Source organism: Salvia hispanica, chromosome 4, assembly GCF_029641045.1.
Source record: "Salvia hispanica isolate PSC_SH4W2 chromosome 4, Shi_PSC_v1, whole genome shotgun sequence".
Lineage (NCBI taxonomy): Eukaryota > Viridiplantae > Streptophyta > Magnoliopsida > Lamiales > Lamiaceae > Salvia > Salvia hispanica.
Window position 1 is genome coordinate 53,194,000 of NC_142695.1, and position 18,027 is coordinate 53,212,026.

The following is an 18,027-nucleotide window of genomic DNA, read 5'->3' on the forward strand; positions in this document are numbered from 1 at the left end:
CTATAAATTAGAGAACCATTATTGATCCAATTTGAAGAATAAGAAGAAAGAAAAACACTAACTATGTTCTCGCTAGCAAAATATAAATGAAGTGACAACCAATAGAAGTCACAAATGAATCTTTGATGGCATACCAAGGTCACAACGGATACCCCAACTAACATCCAAATTTTTGCAGCAATCAACCTCTATGCGAATAGCAAAAAAGTGAAGCACATAATCTCAGAGCGTCCAGTCTACTTTAAACTTCGTGGTCTCATCCAATTCTTACATCACTCATCTAATCTATCACTAATCGGGGGAAAAAAAGTTTGGACACCAACCACTAATACAGTACCCACAAAGGTTAAATAATCAAATACATATATTTAGGACTAAATAATATCCGAACAATTGACCTTTTAACCAAAAGATTCCAAACTATACATAATTACAAATAAATATCCGAACTATTGATAGTTTGAATACCAATAAAAGTTTGGCAATTTGCATTTTAGTTTCACGTGATCACATCACAGTCGATATGCCTTAGTGAGCAACAATAAAACTTGTAATTTAATAAACGAAACTGAAAGTATGAAGTATTAAATCGTACTTTTTCATAATTTAAAATAAGGGGTAAATTCCATATGTAAAGCATATTTAACTCACTTTTTATCAGACCATAATTTAAATCAGAGGTAAAATATCCAGTTTAGTCCACATCACAGTCAATAGACTAGTCAGCAAAAATAGATGTGATTTTAAATAAATTAAATTAAAAGTCTGATAATACTACTAAATTGTACACTTTCATGGTTTAAAACAAGGGATTAAATTTCATGTCAATAGTTTTAATAGCCTAACTGTTTCCTCACGCACGTGTAAGAATTACACTGGGGCATAATAATACAGGACAAAAAAAATACTCCAAGGTAAGGTATAGTTGGACTTTATTAGTCAGATAATAGAATTCACAATTGTATATATGTTGATATTATTTTTAATAAATATAAATATACATTTATTGTCTACATCCAAATTTTCTGACTTTTCCAATTCATGTGTGACGGCATTTAAATTGTCCTAACTCTTACTTTAATTGCTCTATAATGTCGTCCTAAGGCATTCACTTGCATAAATGAGCGTTGAGTTCATTCATTTGACTCAATTAAATCCCAATTTAAATAACTCCTATGGATTCACGCATATTAATGCCACCATAATAATGTCACACAATTTTATCATATCTCGTTATAAAATACTATCATATCAACGCCACTAAACTATTTGAAATTTTGATACTACTTCACATGATCAATATAGGAAGAATTAAATAATTTTGCAGGTTATTTAATCTGATTATCCCTCTACGAATTGGTAAAACAAATTTACAGGATGAAAATGAATTCTGTGCAAAATTGAATGAGAGGCAGAGTATATTAAATGAGACAGAAGAAAATCAATTGCTACTCTTGACACAGCTGGGGAACTTAAAAATCTATCTCCAAATCCAACAACAAAGCACATTCAACTCAAAAGGCATTAATTCCAATTTATTTATTTTTTGCTGACAAAAACTCTTATGACAAAGTAGGTGTGTGTATTCAAAGATGGTAGGAAGAAATAATTCTCATTTATTATTTGTTAGGTGTATAAATCAATTACTTGATGCCGTAATTTCCCTTTTTAATGCGCATTTACTCCCCCCTTTGACGCCAGAATAAGTTAAATAACACATTTTCCTCTTTTTTTTCTCAAGATTTCAACATAACATAATTATTGTAAATTTGATGCATTGATGATGTATATTTAGATTCAAAGGGAAATGTGCATTCAACTTGATCATCTTAGCTAAAGATATTTATATACTAATTCTTTAAAAAGCTTATGAAACAACCTATTTTCTATCTTTACAAAAAATGGGAACCAATAAAATTTGAAATATGGCTCCAACCAAGCATTGATTGAACTCAAATGGATATGTTGAGATCAATTCTAGGCTTCTTGGCAGACATAGGCAGTGGCACATTGCAGTTGCACCTAGGGCACTTTGGATTGGTGCTGGAGATGAGCACGTAGAGGAGACAGGTAGGGCAGCCGGCTGCGAACGACGACGACCTCTCCTCCTGATCGAGGTCGCTGTCCTTGATCGAGGACGACGAGTTCGAGGGAAGGGAGGATGACTTGGACATGGATATGGAGCGCTTTCGCACTGTCTCCTTCTCCGCCCTCTCGAGGGCGGACTTCACTTTATCCAAGGTGCACACGCTCTGGTACGGAGAGGCGGACGATGAGAGGGACACGAGCTTCAAGTCCAGCACCTCGTCGTCGAAGAGGTTCAGCGTCTGCTTCTTAGATGGAGGGAAGTTGAGGTCTTGTAACTTGGCTGCTGCCTTGCTCTGTTGAGGCTTGTTTTCTGTTGTAGATGATGATGAGTTTGATGAATTGCATCTCTGCAGATACACTTTTCCTGACTGGAAAATTTAACAATTGATCAATGCCAGAATCACTAATTTCATTCATTTAATCATAAACAGATGATTATGTGAATCAGTGATGTTCAAATCATATAATTGGACGATCATTTGAACTTTAATTACAACGCAAGGGAGAGAGGAAGGCAATGAATGTGCAATTAAACCAAAGAGCTTCAATCATGGCAGAAATGGCTCCACAATCCCAAGAAAAATAACGGCACATATTTTCATCATCACGCCTTCAAAAACACGCATAATTGGGGATAAGTTAACACCAATTAAACTCATTAAATGCCTCATTTAATTCGCTCATGATTGATAAAAAAATCCGATTAATCATCGCAATTCCAAAATCGAGATAATACAAAACAAATTCACTCTACTCTCCACCACCAAACAAACCAAAATTCAACATACGCCAATCAATTAAACTCATTAAATGCTTCCGTTAATCAGCTCACGAACGATCAAAATCGCGATTACTCACCAAATTCCAAAATCGAGATAATCCAAAACAAAATCACTCTATTATCCACCAAAATTCAACATACCAATCGATTACACTCAAAACAACAAATCAATCAACAAAATCACCAGCAACGAAAAAGTCACGCATAAAGCGATTGTACCTTTAGGTCAAGTCGCTTCTCCCAGCCGGAGGGGACCTGCAAGTCCAGGTCCAGCTCCTTCGAATCAAGCGTCGTACATCCAGCGAGCAAGTCGCGGGTGATCGGAGCCGTCGGTTTGGGCGAATCGGCAGCGTCGCCGCCGTTGATCAATCTCACCAAGGAACTGACATCGGCAGCCATCGTAGGGCGGAAATTACAGAGTATATCTATCTTCTCTCTTCGATTGGAAGCAGAATTTAGGGATTTGGAGAGAGAGAGAAAGGAAGGAGTGATGGAAATGTTTGGGTGGAATGAGTTTGTGGAGATATAAATATAAGGAGGAGAAGGAGATTAAGATGATGAACTAAATTAATCAGCACCTATAATTAATTAAATTAATTGCCATAATGAAGAATTGAATGTATATTGATTTTATGTGTGGGAATTGGGAAAGTTGTAATTAAATAGTTTTGAATAAGTGTTTTTGATTTGGAGTAATAATTATTGATGGTTTGAGGCAATAAATGTGGAGAGAATACATAAAAGGACAGCTGTGAATTAAATACCAAGGCCTTTTGGCTTCCTTGGATAGGCCATTAATGACTGCTATTTTCCGCTCTATTTAGCTTCCTTTTGTGTTTATGAGGTTTATTGCATCATTAATCACCTTTTGTTTTCGCTATTAATTGAATACTAAGACTTGTTTGGCTCTCATCAATTTCAATTTCAATTATGGGATATTGGTCTAAAATATTACTCTCTTAACCTTTAATTTATAAAATTTAAATGGCACAAATTTTAATGCATAATTGGTAAGTAAAATAAAGTAAGAGATACGGTAGTCAAAGTAGTATCAATGACAGAGAGATTCACACTGTAGGTAGTGCTTCATAAGACTAATTTAAAAAGTTCATAGTTTCAAAAGATAGACTAAAAAAACAAGTATATAGTTCATATTTTTAAAGGACGAAGGGAGTAGGATAAACTTTGATTAATTCTGGCATTTTTCACAATTTAAAATTGATATATTAAAAATAACGAATTTTTGAAAAGTGTGCAATTTTCCTAGCCCGACCCAAATAGTTTTTTCTTGGCAGATTTTGAACATATTTGTCTAGCCATGTAACCTAAGTGTCTCAATCGTAAATTAAGCGACATCGTTTCAACGCTCTAATTCTTGAACTCGGTGTTTAATAATACTATGTGCTAATATGACAAAATATGGAGTATTTCGTAGATCCGCCAAATTCGAAGAATGACCCACAGTCAAATTTGATCAAAATTTATGGCTTTTAAGATGAATATCCTTTTTTTTTTATTTGGTGACCTTCCTCACCACACGCACTTTTATAGGTCTATTCTTTCGATTTAGATTTGGTGAAGATAGCTTTTAACTTCCAAAATTTCACTTTATATGACAACTTATTCTTCTAAAGCTGAAAATTGGTACCAACTCATTATGCAGATTGTTGTGAGGGCATAACTGATTTGTGATGGTACTGACCGGGGGTGGTGTACCTAATTTAAAGCATAGAAATGTATAATTATCCAAATTGTCCAAAAATAATATTGACAAACATTAATTGAAACGTGGAGAGTGAATAGTTTTAATTGAATTATTTTCAATTTTATGTTTCATATCGTATAATATAAAACTCCTCGATAACAATAAAGATTGATTAAAAAGCTCATTTGAGAATTAAGACTAATTTAAATGGGCATTGTATTATAACAACGTCCATCTAAATTGGTTATTTGCTTCTCTTTCAACTATAAATATGGGGTTTTTAAGTAATTATTAAGGAATCATTACTAAATGCTCATTTATAAAAAATGGCAACATTAGGGAGTAAATATATGGTTAGATGTAGCTTTATTGTCTAAACTTTTAATGAATTTCAGTTTATAGTTTCAATTTTAATTTATTTTCTATATCATCTGAATTTTGTGAAATCGTTTAATTATCTAGGTATGGCTCACAACAATCGTTACTATGTTAAGTTTATGGCTAAATTCCAGTCTTTTATAACAAGAGTAGGCTTTGTTAGCTGACAACACAAAGTTCTTGATATATATAATCTATAATATTAGTTGAATGGCAAGAAAAAAATATTACCAATATTGTCATAGCTCTAGCAAAATTTGTTCTCACTACCTTATTAAAATTGTCGATTAAACACTTTAAATTCTTCATCTTGGCATTTACGACCATTCATGCACCAACCAAACGAATAGTTGTAATACCATAGGAAATTAGTTGCAAGTTTGATAATGTTGAAAATTGAAATTAATGCTATAAATGAAATTTAATTACAATTAATGCTTTAAATAACAATTAGTCCTAATTTTCCTAAGAGGGTTTGAATTCAAGACCCACCTAAATATATATTGAAAATTTCATGTTTGTAAAAAAATGAAATTGGAGTTTAAAAGCGATTTATCTACTATTCCAATAGGTGGAACGTAAATTTCGAGTACCATCCTCTAGTCCATTTTACTAAGTGCCAAAATAACATTTTCTTATTCGTTTCTCAATTGGGCTCAAATCTTAAATGATTTCCTTCCTCATCTTCCAATTGGGCTCAAAGTCTTCGACTCAAAAACTAGTTCGATAGTCAGCCGATTCACGGTCGACTCAGTCGGTATTTTTTAAGTTTAATAAGTGTTTTTCATCCAAACAAACGAGACAACATACGAGTTTGCGGTCAAACCAATCGAGCCGGTTTGGTCCTATTCTTAAAACCATGGTTACGATTCAATTGAATTTTAAAATTTTTGTTATAAAACACACCTCACATTTACATAGTACATTAGATTACTCGAAAATCTATCTACCCGTTGGAAGGAAATCCTCTAATCAATTGAATTCCACTTCTTCATACTCTTCCAATATTATATTACAGAAAATAGATTGAATAAATGTATTTTCAGTGGCAATAGATTATACAGCATTAAATTGCAGCATTTAAGTCAAATATTAGTGCCCGGTAGTGCGAATAAATTGATGATACAAAATAGTTTGGGGTTTAGGTATAATTTAGGTGAAAAATTAAAAATAGGTTTGACCAGAGATGAAGAACATGGGTTTAGCATTGAATATGGGGTTGGATTATTTATGTGAATGATGATGAAGAGTCATGGAGCATGGACATAATTACAAGTATTCAGCATTCAAAGAATTTTATTGTATAGCTTTTCTTAGTCAAGTATATTTATATTTGGCTTGACAGAGAGTAATGGAAGCTGCTGCCCAAAATCACATTAATTCCAAATATGGTTTTCCTTTTGACCCAATTGGTACTTTCACTTTGTTCAATTACTCAATATATCTCTTCATGAGCGTTACTATTGATTTTTAACTTTATAAAAAAAGAAAATGAAAAAATGTATACGGTTCACAACTTCACATCCATCAACATTTTATTTTATTTACAAAAATCATAAGTACAATAATAATGTATCTAAAAAATTACTCCCCAACTCTCAACATTGTCCTTTAAGATCCCTTGACTTTCAACATTTTTCATAAAATATCACATCATACATAAAAATCGATAATGAAAATCGATTCACACTGCCCAAGTTTCGCTTAATATCGTATAAAGCATCATCATATGGCGAGCCAAACTCTAGTGAGATGAATTAGCTTTTTATCACGAAGAAATATTGCGATGAGTAGGTCAAGAAACATATATGACATTAAAGTATGCTAAAAGATTCTTATTTGTTTTGTGAAAACAACCGTCAATTCAAAAGTCTGGTTGTTATAGATTATGCGTGGTAAGCAATAAATTATTTGAGTTAAACATGATTTATTGTTACGTTTTGAATTTTAAATATATAACAATAAGGGCAAGAAAAAAGAACCAAATATCGGTATACCACATATAACAGACTTATTATACCGTAAATATACCAAAAAAATATCGCAATATCGACAATTCGAGCCAATGCTCAAAGCCTTAATTAACTAAGCTAATGGCGATCAAAAAAGACAAATTGGATAGCCCCAATCCACACGACAATACTGTGAAAAAGCAACAACACAAGAAAGACAAAAACAACACTGGGTCCATAAACATCAAACTCTATTTTTGTATAACTTTGACATATCTCACTTATCATGTTCGTATAATATCAAATAAATGTCCAAAAACTAAAAAGCGACCTGTAATTCACTTCTAAATTTGAGTATCTAAAATAAATCCCATAAAAAAACTCACCATTTTATCGAAAAAATGTTGTACTATATATCTTAACTATGTGTAGTGCATACAGACAAGACCACTTTATCACCACACAAAATAGAAATACACAATAATACAGTAAGACAAGACCACGACAAGATGAAAAATATATTGCAGAATTCGAACTCAAATTTTAACTTTGTCACTTGAACTAGACTTCATTAGCTGCAAAAGATAAAGTAATTAAGATGAATGTATGATATGGCAAATGTGTGGAAATACTATTTTTATTATAAGATACCTAGCTATCAAATCATGAATTTTCAGATAACGTTTAATGAAAAGGAATATAAAATATGTATGAAACCAAATTTGCATTAAAGACAGAAAATAACTTGTCAAGAAAGTGGTTTAGTAATCAATTTTCTTGGATTCTAATCAAATGGAAGACGAAGTGAAACTACCTGCCTTGAAGACTTTGTCATTAAAACTGGATGCGACGTGGTATGCCAAACAAAACTGATTTCGAATGCTACACAATAAAATTATTATAATTAATTTTTACGCCTAATACTTTTTAAGTTTTTTTAATCACGTTATTAATTGGTCTATTCATTATACTAATCAAAGAAATCAAACAATTATTCACGTTTGAGTCTAACTAAAATTGGTGCCTGGAATTTACTTATATGACTATATAAATGAGTGGGAATTTGGTTAAAGTAAGAAGATTGTCAAAGAAAACCTCAAAATCTATCTTGTATGCTTATAGCTAGAGATTGATGATTTGATGAATGACTAGCACAGTGAACGTAGGGATATGCGAGTCTTATCTTTGGATTGATTTATAGGCGAGTTTTATTGTTTGCCATTTTTTTTTGTTTCTTCTGTAGTGTTACTTTGTTCCTTATTTTATGCTTTTAACATTAGCAGGATGTCTTTCTGCTTAATTTTCTTTCATAGGTAGCTGTTTTTTTTGTCTTTGTGGTTTGCTTTTTGTTTTTTTTTTTGTTGTCACGCATCTTTGTTGGCCGCATTATTAAACTTTCGTCTGTCAAAATGGTTTCCGTAACTAGTCATAGTCGAAAAACCTGGTATCCGAACCCAATTTTTTAGAAAATCCTACTCCCGACCCCGATCCGATACACTCTAGGGATACCCGCACCCGAATATCTACCTAATCACAATCAAACATCAATCCGTTAGCTGATGTATGTTTAAATGTGAATAAAATGCATATTCATGCACGTAACATCGTGGCATTATAGAGAATCTACTTAAAGGTTCAATAATAAATGGTACTATTAACAAGTAAAGTGTTAATATACCCTTCCCTTCCAAACACGTAACTCTAGTATTATTTAGAGAAATTATGTATAATTTAATCGAATTTATTTTTTTACACTTCTTTTATCATTAAAATGTGGAATTTACAAATATAATATTGTTCACTTTCAAGTTTAGAAAAGGTCATAGTTGTTAAAGACGAGGAGACTTAGAAAATTCCAAAATTTAATATTGGAACCATATACTCGAGACACAAAATATATATGAAGTAAATGAATAAAATATGAGGGAATTTAGTTTGGTTGACTTATTTCTTTATTAATTTATAAATATTTAAATTGAGAAGTTTACAAAATACAATAAACACGCAGTCTTTAATGAGGTTTGGCTTTGTGCCTTTGCCTAATTCTCAAACCAAACATCCCATTCAATGACTATAATTAATAAAAATAAGTACACCACTCGATATAAATTGCTAGACATTTCATTTAAACCAGCACCTATGTAAATTATTACTCCTTCCTTTAGTAAAGCCATTTATGTGCATCTAATTTTCATGAATTAATAGTAGTAGCCTAGATGGATATACTTCATTTCTAAATCCTTTTATTAGCCACAATTTCCTCTCTTTTCAATCCTATCAAAATTTAACCGCATCTAATTTTCATGAATTAATAGTAGTAGCCTAGATGGATATACTTCATTTCTAAATCCTTTTATTAGCCACAATTTCCTCTCTTTTCAATCCTATCAAAATTTAACCACAATTTTGCTTGTTCATAACCAAGACTTTATTGTACTCTCTCCATCCCACAATATGAGTCCTATTTAGTCTGGGCATGAGTTTTAAGAAATGTAAATTAAGTGGATTGAATAAGTTAGTGGAATGTGGATCTCACTTATATTTATATTTATTTTAAAATAAAATGTGAATGAAATAAGTTGGTGGAATGTGAAGTCTACTTATCCTTTATGGTAAAAGTAAAATATGGCTCTTACTGTGGGACATGCGAAAATGGAAAAATATGACTCTTATTTGAGAATGAAGAGAGTATATACTATTGCATGTCTGATATATTTCTTTATCAAAATGAGTAATATAAATGACCCGAATTCTAGTCTTGTTAACTTGACATGATAGTGCTGATAAGTATTGTCAAATAATGTCAATTGATAAAATATTTTATATAACTAATATATCATGTGTTTAAGTCATTAAATATACATGAGATATAACGTATATGTTGGATATGAGGTCAATTTGATTTTGAATTTGGTGGATTAGTCAATTTCTCGAAAAATCAGATAATAACAAATGAATTAACAATATCATCACACGGGCCTAAATAAATTAAGAAGTAATGAGCCCATCAAGGCTCAATTATCTGTACCAAGTGGGCCCGGTAATTATAGGGCCTTTTGTGATGATCAATTCTTATCACGATAAATTGCTACAATAATCATTTTTATTTTATGGTGGAGCTATCATACAATTATCCAAAATAATATTTATTGATGAACATATTTATTCGATTTAGAATGTTTATTGTTTACAAAATATTGTCGATGAGATGAGGTCAATGTATGGACACATGAAGTGGTCAGATCAATTACCAATAATGTGGTTAGAAAGTTGTGTTTTGTGTTGCCTATTTGATTTGAGCACACACATGAGAAAATTGTGTTTTGTATGTTAAGTAAAATTTAATAAACTTAAGTAAGTTTTAAGGGATAGTCATGTAACATACAAAATGTGGTCCAATTTTTTGGCTAGTCTCTTACGATTTGAAAATAAAATATTATAGTATCATTTTTTTATTTTTTCTCAACATTGTCATTCATGTAAATCAATTTTGTTTGCTGAGTTCTAAAAAATAGGGATTAGCATTTGATTTTCGGTTCGCTATTTTGTCAAAATCGAATTTGCATGTTAATAGAATCCGAATTAACCGAAATCTGATCCCCCAAAACTGAAATTGTATAACAATATTCAAATAAAAAATTAAACATTATGTGTGCTATTTATATTTCAACGGTGAAAATGATGCAATTAAATTGTTTTACACTTTGTTAAGTTAGACTTTTGATTGTTAAGTTATTTATTGGTTTATTATGAATTTTGATTGATAAGTATACTACTATTACACGTGTGCGTATGTATGTGGTATAGAAACGATAAACGCACGACCAAATGAGATTATGTAATGATAGTAGCATCTTTTGTAGATAATATTTTCTATTTTTTTTCATAACTAGTCACGAAATTGTTGTACGTTATTGAATATATTGACACAATAATCAATCATGGGGTCAAAAACTACATCCTTTTCACTGACTCAGTCATTTACTTTAATAAAAATATGATTAGTAACGTACTAGAATTTCAACATTCTGCATCTACTTAGAAAAATCTCACATGATTTCACTACTTTTGACAAAACTTCCCTTTTGTTGCTGATGTTCACAGTCCATTTCAACATAGTCTTACCAACCTTAGAGGGTAAAACAGATCAAAATTCACCTGCTTTTTAACCTTTCTAATGACGAGTGCAAATCAACATGGATTACACATACATTCAATCTTTTAAATTACTAGTCGTTTTATCTTCGTGAGTTCTTTGTAAGCGGATAACATTAGGACGTGTGTTGTTTATTTGCTTTTGTTTTCTTGTGTTGACTCATTTTTTTTTACTATAATGATTTATGATAGAACGTTTGTTTTTTGTCTGTTCATTGATTTAATTAGTTCTTGTTGTTTTGAACTATGTTTGTGTTGCTACTATATTGGTCACCACTTTTTGGTTTTACGCATTTATTTTATACTATAAAAAAGGGTAGAGCAAAAAATGGTGGAAATAAATTTAACATTCAAAATCCAAGATTTAATTATCTTTATTATATCCTTGCACTAGCCATCAATTGGTTTTAAATCTAGATGATTTTCGCTTAGAAAATTAATTAATATGATATGTGTCCCTAATTTGCACTAGTTTGGTGTTGGAATGTGAAAGTATACACATGTTTGGTGACTTATACATTGTGATTAGTCGCAAAAGATTTAATTGCAACTAGAATTTTAATTATTACCGAATCATGAAAATTAGTAGACATTTTTCTAAGTAGATTTCCTACCCCAAGAAAAACTTGTAACACATCAGCCGAATTATTTAAAATTAAGTTAATTCTGGCACAAAATGAGGCTTTACATCAGCCACACGTCAGGGGTAAATGTATTATTTGCTTAGTTAATTTTTTTTACACGTGCGTTTAGTTAATTTTGTCAGGAAACTAAATTATTTAGTTTTGTAATTATTCTAAAAATATCAATAAAATAAAATAAATTATATACTAAAATGAAATATATAAGCGACGCAATTGCATAAATTATTTTTAAAAATGTTTACTTGTTGGATCCATAATTTAATCGTGGGATCGAATTGAAAAAATAAGATAGACTAGTAACTCATTTGATTAGTTTGCCTAAACGTTTTCATATTATAAAATCACACCGAGGTTGACAAATGAGATTCTTAGTTCCAATGTCATAATCAAGTTTATCTTTGTTTATAGTTAAAAGATGTTCAATATCAACTACTTCTTGAAACCTAAATCAGAAGTAGCAAAATAAAGAGAGAATTTTCGAATAAAAATAATTGAACACTAGTCCTAAATTCGGCACAGCCTATCCAACTAGCTTATCATTCTTATTTTTGCATTTTATTAAGTGAATATGTAATTATGGAATTTCTAATACAATGTAAATTGCAATTCCACAATTAGGACAATTAAAAAGAGAGCAATTGATAATTATTTGTAAGGAATTGAAACCTGTACCCTCCAGATTCATGAATGTGTGAATCCATTTGACAAAATAATAGGAGTATATAAAATTAATAGTGGGAGGAATTGGGACGTTTTATTTACCTATTTAGTAGAAAAATGTAGCTCCAAAATTGTAGATGTCACAATTAGGTACACATAACATCACAAAATAAATGTTGGCTTCCTTCCTAACTGATCAAGACTTTGTTCAAAAATATTTTTGCGTCAGTTATATATATGAAAACGTTTAACACGTATTGTTAAAAGCAGATGTAACAAAGAAATCAATAGTATTATTACTATAATTAACTAGTGACCTATTAAATTTTGTAATTAGTATAATGAGAAATAACGTGAACCGGTCACCTAAATCACAAAGACATTTGCGATTCTTTTTTACCTGATGTGGACCATTAGTTTCACCAAATCATAATGTTCTACACTTCTACTTCTACTACTAATTATCTTACAAATTATAATATGGTATAGTAGTACACATTTTTGTCAAGATTGGATCATATTACTTGTGTTTTCATACAAGGCTTTCTACAACACTTTATACATGATGCTTCTACGTACTCGTGTCCCGCATTTCAGTTGGATCTGAGTGCCGCCCGATATGAGAAAGTGAACCAATAACGTCATTAATTTTGGTTTATATTAGACACAGTGTAGGAATATGAGAGATTGTGAGAGAAATTGAAAAAATTAGATGTTCTTGTGTAAAAATATGAGTTGAATGTGATATTTATTGGCAGGAGCCGATGACATTGAATTATTAAAAAAACAGTAATAAATAATTGGATTAAATATGTTGGCAACTGGAAATATTGAAGTGGGAAGGTAAATTTTATTTCAAATTCTAAAATTTTGAATTATTATATATAGATATACATATTATATAAACGGTAAAAAATGAAGCTAAGTATTGTACTCCCTGTGAGTGGGTGCCACGCCGTCTCCCCATTAGTCGAGAAACGAGGGGAGTGTGGCAGAACATCACGTTGCGGCATTGTCCTTCGCTTGAAACCATGACACCTGCCCTGTGAAGCGCTCTCCAACGTGTCTCGGACATGTTCTGTGCCCCTAGAACGTGACCCCGGCGTTGCAGATGACCCAAGTTGAGTGTATCTATTATTAATTTGAATTGAATATAATAAAGTTTCTGTTTGTACTGATGTTGACTACATAACAGATGAAGTGAACACATTATATAATTTATACTACTATAAGAGCCTAAGATGATGAAGTGGTGATAATTTACCAATCATAAATCAAAATATTAAGTGACATAATACAGGCTATAGCAGTCTTGCAAATCCCTTTCTTGAAAAGTGTATATAACCGGTCACTAAAGTGTTATTCACTCTACTTATAGTTAAACATTTAGTCTTTAATTGATTAAATCAAGTTTATTAATGTAGCTTTATTTGTAAAGATTGTTTTTATACACTTTTATTTAGGTCAATACCAATGACGTGACCTTTTAATTTAGTGTAAACTAGAAGCGTATATGCACACTTAATGTTTATGAATTAAAGCACAACACAATTCCACACAAGAGAAATTTATTATACATTCATATAGGGGATGTTTGATTAAGGATACAACACCAAGAGACGTTAATACCAATTTGAAAACAAAGATGCCCAATTTTTTCTTAAAAATAAATCACGGTTGGCATTAACAACTACAGTATTAGCAATTTAGCATAATATTATGATATTCTTGCTTTTAATAAACAATTTAATATATTTGACAGTATATATGATAAATAAAATAATTTTATAGTAGTATCTAATATTCTTCAAAGTTGTGACAAAATTAATCTATTATGGTAGTTAGCCCACAAGAGAATACACACTTAGCTGAGCATAAATTTTAATGCATAATTGATAAAATAAGAAATAGATAGAATGAAAAAATAATTAAAGTAGTATTAGTGAAGAACATCTTTGTCACGTAATTGCCCCGCTAAAAAAGAAAAATTTGGACATCACCTCCTAATCTATGAATCAAGTCTCCATTGATTTTTTTAACAATATTCCAGTTTGGTTCAAATTTTCAAAAGTAACTTTCTTTCTAAGGTATCTTATGAATCATGAATAATACAAAATAGGAATATTGTCAATCCAACTTATATAATGGTGCGTCCATGCAAATATTATTTAATTCTATCAATTTTACGTAGTCTTGTTTTTTTGTTAAAAGACAAATAATTAATTACTTGAGGGGGCGTACTGCATTCGATTTATTACACAAGTGCACCATAACGCAATGAATAAAGATTTATTTAGGAAAAAAACAATTTTTTTCCCTCTGTCACCAACAATATTGCTTTACGCAATTCACCAAAACTTAGGAGAATGGCTTTGTTTTGCTTTTTTGTCTTTTAAGAATTATTGGAAATATTTTTATTCCAATATATCAAGTAACTAGTTTCTAAAATCAAACAACATCCCCAAAAAATTAGATATTTATAATTTTCTGTTAACTAAAGACACGATTACAAGTTGAATATGCAATTGTTTCATAATTGAATATTAAGTGCAAAACTAAACTATTAAGTGTTCCAAAAAATAACAAAGTAATGTATGATTAATAAATTTTCATTTCGATGAGACAAAAGTCTCTTCATCAATTAAGTGTACACTCGTGTACACAAGTTTTTGTCTTCGAAAAATTAATTTCTTAATGGAAAAAATAGTGGTGGATCTACTAATCTATAAATTTCAAACATTTGGCACTATTGTAAGCCTTGGAATCATGAGTAATGACTAGTCTTACCTAAGTACATTGATTAATTTTGAAAATAGGCAAAACTAAAAATCAACCCATTTTAAAAATGGGTATCTACACTGATATTAGAATAAAAATAGTATACTACTATAAAATAATAGTCCAAATGTGAATATAATAACCCCGACCTCATATATGCTAGGTAAATTTTGTTTTTTGGTGATGTGTGATAATCTAGAGAATCTTGGACAGGGCATTGACGAATTTTAGGGTATTAAAGTCTTTCTAATTATCGTCCAATCAAATAAAGCATACTAGTAAATTAGAAAATCAGTAAAATTAAGTAGGAAAACATTTGTTTCTGTATGTGTACTAGTCCTATATATATAGGAATGAATGAATCCACCATGCAAGGATAGTTTTCTCATTTCTCTAAAAGCCTACCTTGTTTTCTTCTTCTTGTGAGAGAGACAGAGAGGAAGAGAGGAAGAGAGAATGGGTAGAGGCAGAGCCCCGTGTTGCGATAAGACGAAGGTGAGGACCGGTCCATGGAGCCCGGCAGAGGATCTGAGGCTTATGAATTTCATCGGAAAACACGGCCACAGTAACTGGCGCGCTCTCCCTAAACAAGCCGGTAATCATCGTCGTCTCCATCCTCGTCCTCATGATTATATATTCATATTTATTTTACTTAGAGTTATGATCCAACCAATAGATAAATTTCAGTAATGCTAATTAGTAATTTTTGGAGAGGATGTGATTTCATTAATTCTTGCATTTTGAATTGATGAGAACAATGTAAACATGAATTGAATATATGTTTGATATTCCAATTCTGTTAGGCAGATTAGATGAAAACGTTGGGATTAAACTAAGAATTAGTTTTATGAGGAAGTAGGCAGCTAGTTGGCTACTGGTAAATTAATCAAGGAAAATAATTAAATTAATTAGAGAGGTTGTTGGGTGATTAATTTAATTATATATATGGTGTGTAGGTCTACTACGATGTGGAAAGAGCTGCCGATTGAGGTGGATTAATTACCTAAGACCTGACGTCAAACGAGGCAACTTCACACCAGATGAAGAAAATACAATCATCCAACTCCATAATTCTATTGGAAACAAGTACTATTGATAGTAACTCACTAACCGTCGTCGTAATATTCCATTTTGGATTGTCCCACGTTACTTGAGTCAAGTCATTTCCCTGATCACTCCTCATCTATCGCATACTTTATGTTTTATGTATTTAACTATTCAACACAATTTTATTAAATCTCATGTCCAAAAGAAACGACTCAAATAACATGGGACAGATACACAATCTTTGATTTATTGTAATCTAACAACCCAGGATGATGATGATGATCAGGTGGTCCAAGATCGCGTCTTGTCTGCCGGGAAGAACAGACAACGAGATCAAGAACGTGTGGAACACGCACTTAAAGAAACGAGCCAACAAGAAAACCGATGATCAAGATGATTCCACCACCACCACCACCACCCCCAAACTACCTCCACTCTCCAAAGAGTCTCCATCATCTTCTTGTATGTCCAATCCGAAACAGCCGGAAACAGCCGGAGGAGGAGGAGACGACGATGACGACGACCTCTGGCACGTGCTGGACTCACTGGACCCCATACAGTTACACCCCACCAAAGAGGATGGTGGAGGGAATGATCAGCTTGTCCAAGAAGTGGAAATTGGGAAGTGGTTGAGAATCTTGGAGAATGAACTTGGACTAGCTGCTCATCAACCTGAATCTGCAACTGATCTTGGAATCTACAACTCAACCTATCTACCAAATTTGGACAGTTTCACTTTTTAACGATATTTCTCCTTTGTTTTGGTTGCGCTAATTTCCAACCAACGCAAGTTCAAATTTTAGCCTTTTTTCTAAAACTAGTTAGGTGACATACTATTTAGTTTCATCAAATTTGTATCCAATTCTAATTTGATGATGTGATGATATTGAAATGAAACTTAAAGTAATTCAAGTTGTTGCTTACTAGTCAACGAGTTTTTTTACTTAATACTAATATTGTGTTAATGTTTTGACAAAATAGAACCTTTGATTGAAATATTACTATGAAATACTGTAATTACTAGTAAGCATGTGATCATTGTTTAATACCGCAACTATAAATTTGGTTCACTTGTTCTAAACAACTTCAAGTTTTAAACAAATCAGGGGCGGAGCTAGGATTTCACTTGAGAAGGAGCAAAAATATATTATTTAGAAAAATTTTATACATTTGAAAGGGTCATTTAAAGTATTTTGTTAATATTATTGAGAATTTATATGTAAAAATACAATAATGTCATTTGAAAGGGACATTTAAAGTATTTTGTTAATATTATTGAGAATTTATATGTAAAAATACAATAATGTTGAAGGAATGAAGGGGGGGCATTTGACCCTGCTGGCCTGCTCCATACATGCCGGCTCCGCCCCTGAAACAAATACTAAGTCGTTTGTCTTGAACTAGGGTAGTAAATTAACGAACTGAGCTATTCGTTGGATATTCGAGGCTCGATTCGAAAAAAGTTCGTTCTGAGCTTAATCGAACAATTAATGAGCCACACTCTAAGCTCGAGGTGCTTGGTTTGGTAGGCTCTCGAACAATATTTGGATTCGTTTATTTTTGAACAATGTCGCAAGCCTGATAATCGTGCATGTTTATATACTTTCAGTCGAGCCATTATATAAACATTCAGACGAGAAAGCCAATATATAAACGTTCGATCAAGCACGAGAAATATGTTGATAAAAGATTCAAAATCATATAGTAGTATATTAAATATTTTTCGGAACAAATTCAATCTCGAACATTATTTATACTCCCTTTGTCCAGACACTTTTGGTAATTAGGTGAGTACAATATAAGTTTTAAGGCATCTAATTAGTGAATTTGTTTTACCAT

General features: G+C 31.6%; 2 protein-coding genes across 2 annotated transcripts; one reads left to right on the forward strand and one right to left on the reverse strand.

Annotated features, from left to right (window-relative positions):
• Nucleotides 1-1,790: 1,790 nt before the first annotated feature.
• Nucleotides 1,791-3,376, reverse strand: LOC125192663 (uncharacterized). Its single transcript, XM_048090284.2, has 2 exons — nucleotides 3,089-3,376; nucleotides 1,791-2,456 (listed from the first exon to the last, which is right to left on the reverse strand). The coding sequence occupies exons 1-2, from the start codon at nucleotides 3,266-3,268 to the stop codon at nucleotides 1,953-1,955; spliced, it is 684 nt and encodes a 227-aa protein (XP_047946241.1). The 5' UTR covers nucleotides 3,269-3,376; the 3' UTR covers nucleotides 1,791-1,952.
• A 12,090-nt stretch (nucleotides 3,377-15,466) lies between these two features.
• On the forward strand, nucleotides 15,467-17,100 carry LOC148929423 (transcription factor MYB10-like). Its single transcript, XM_089057147.1, has 3 exons — nucleotides 15,467-15,736; nucleotides 16,098-16,227; nucleotides 16,475-17,100. Exons 1-3 carry the CDS (start codon nucleotides 15,598-15,600, stop codon nucleotides 16,929-16,931), a joined length of 726 nt encoding a protein of 241 aa, XP_088913273.1. The 5' UTR covers nucleotides 15,467-15,597; the 3' UTR covers nucleotides 16,932-17,100.
• The last annotated feature ends 927 nt before the right edge of the window (nucleotides 17,101-18,027 follow it).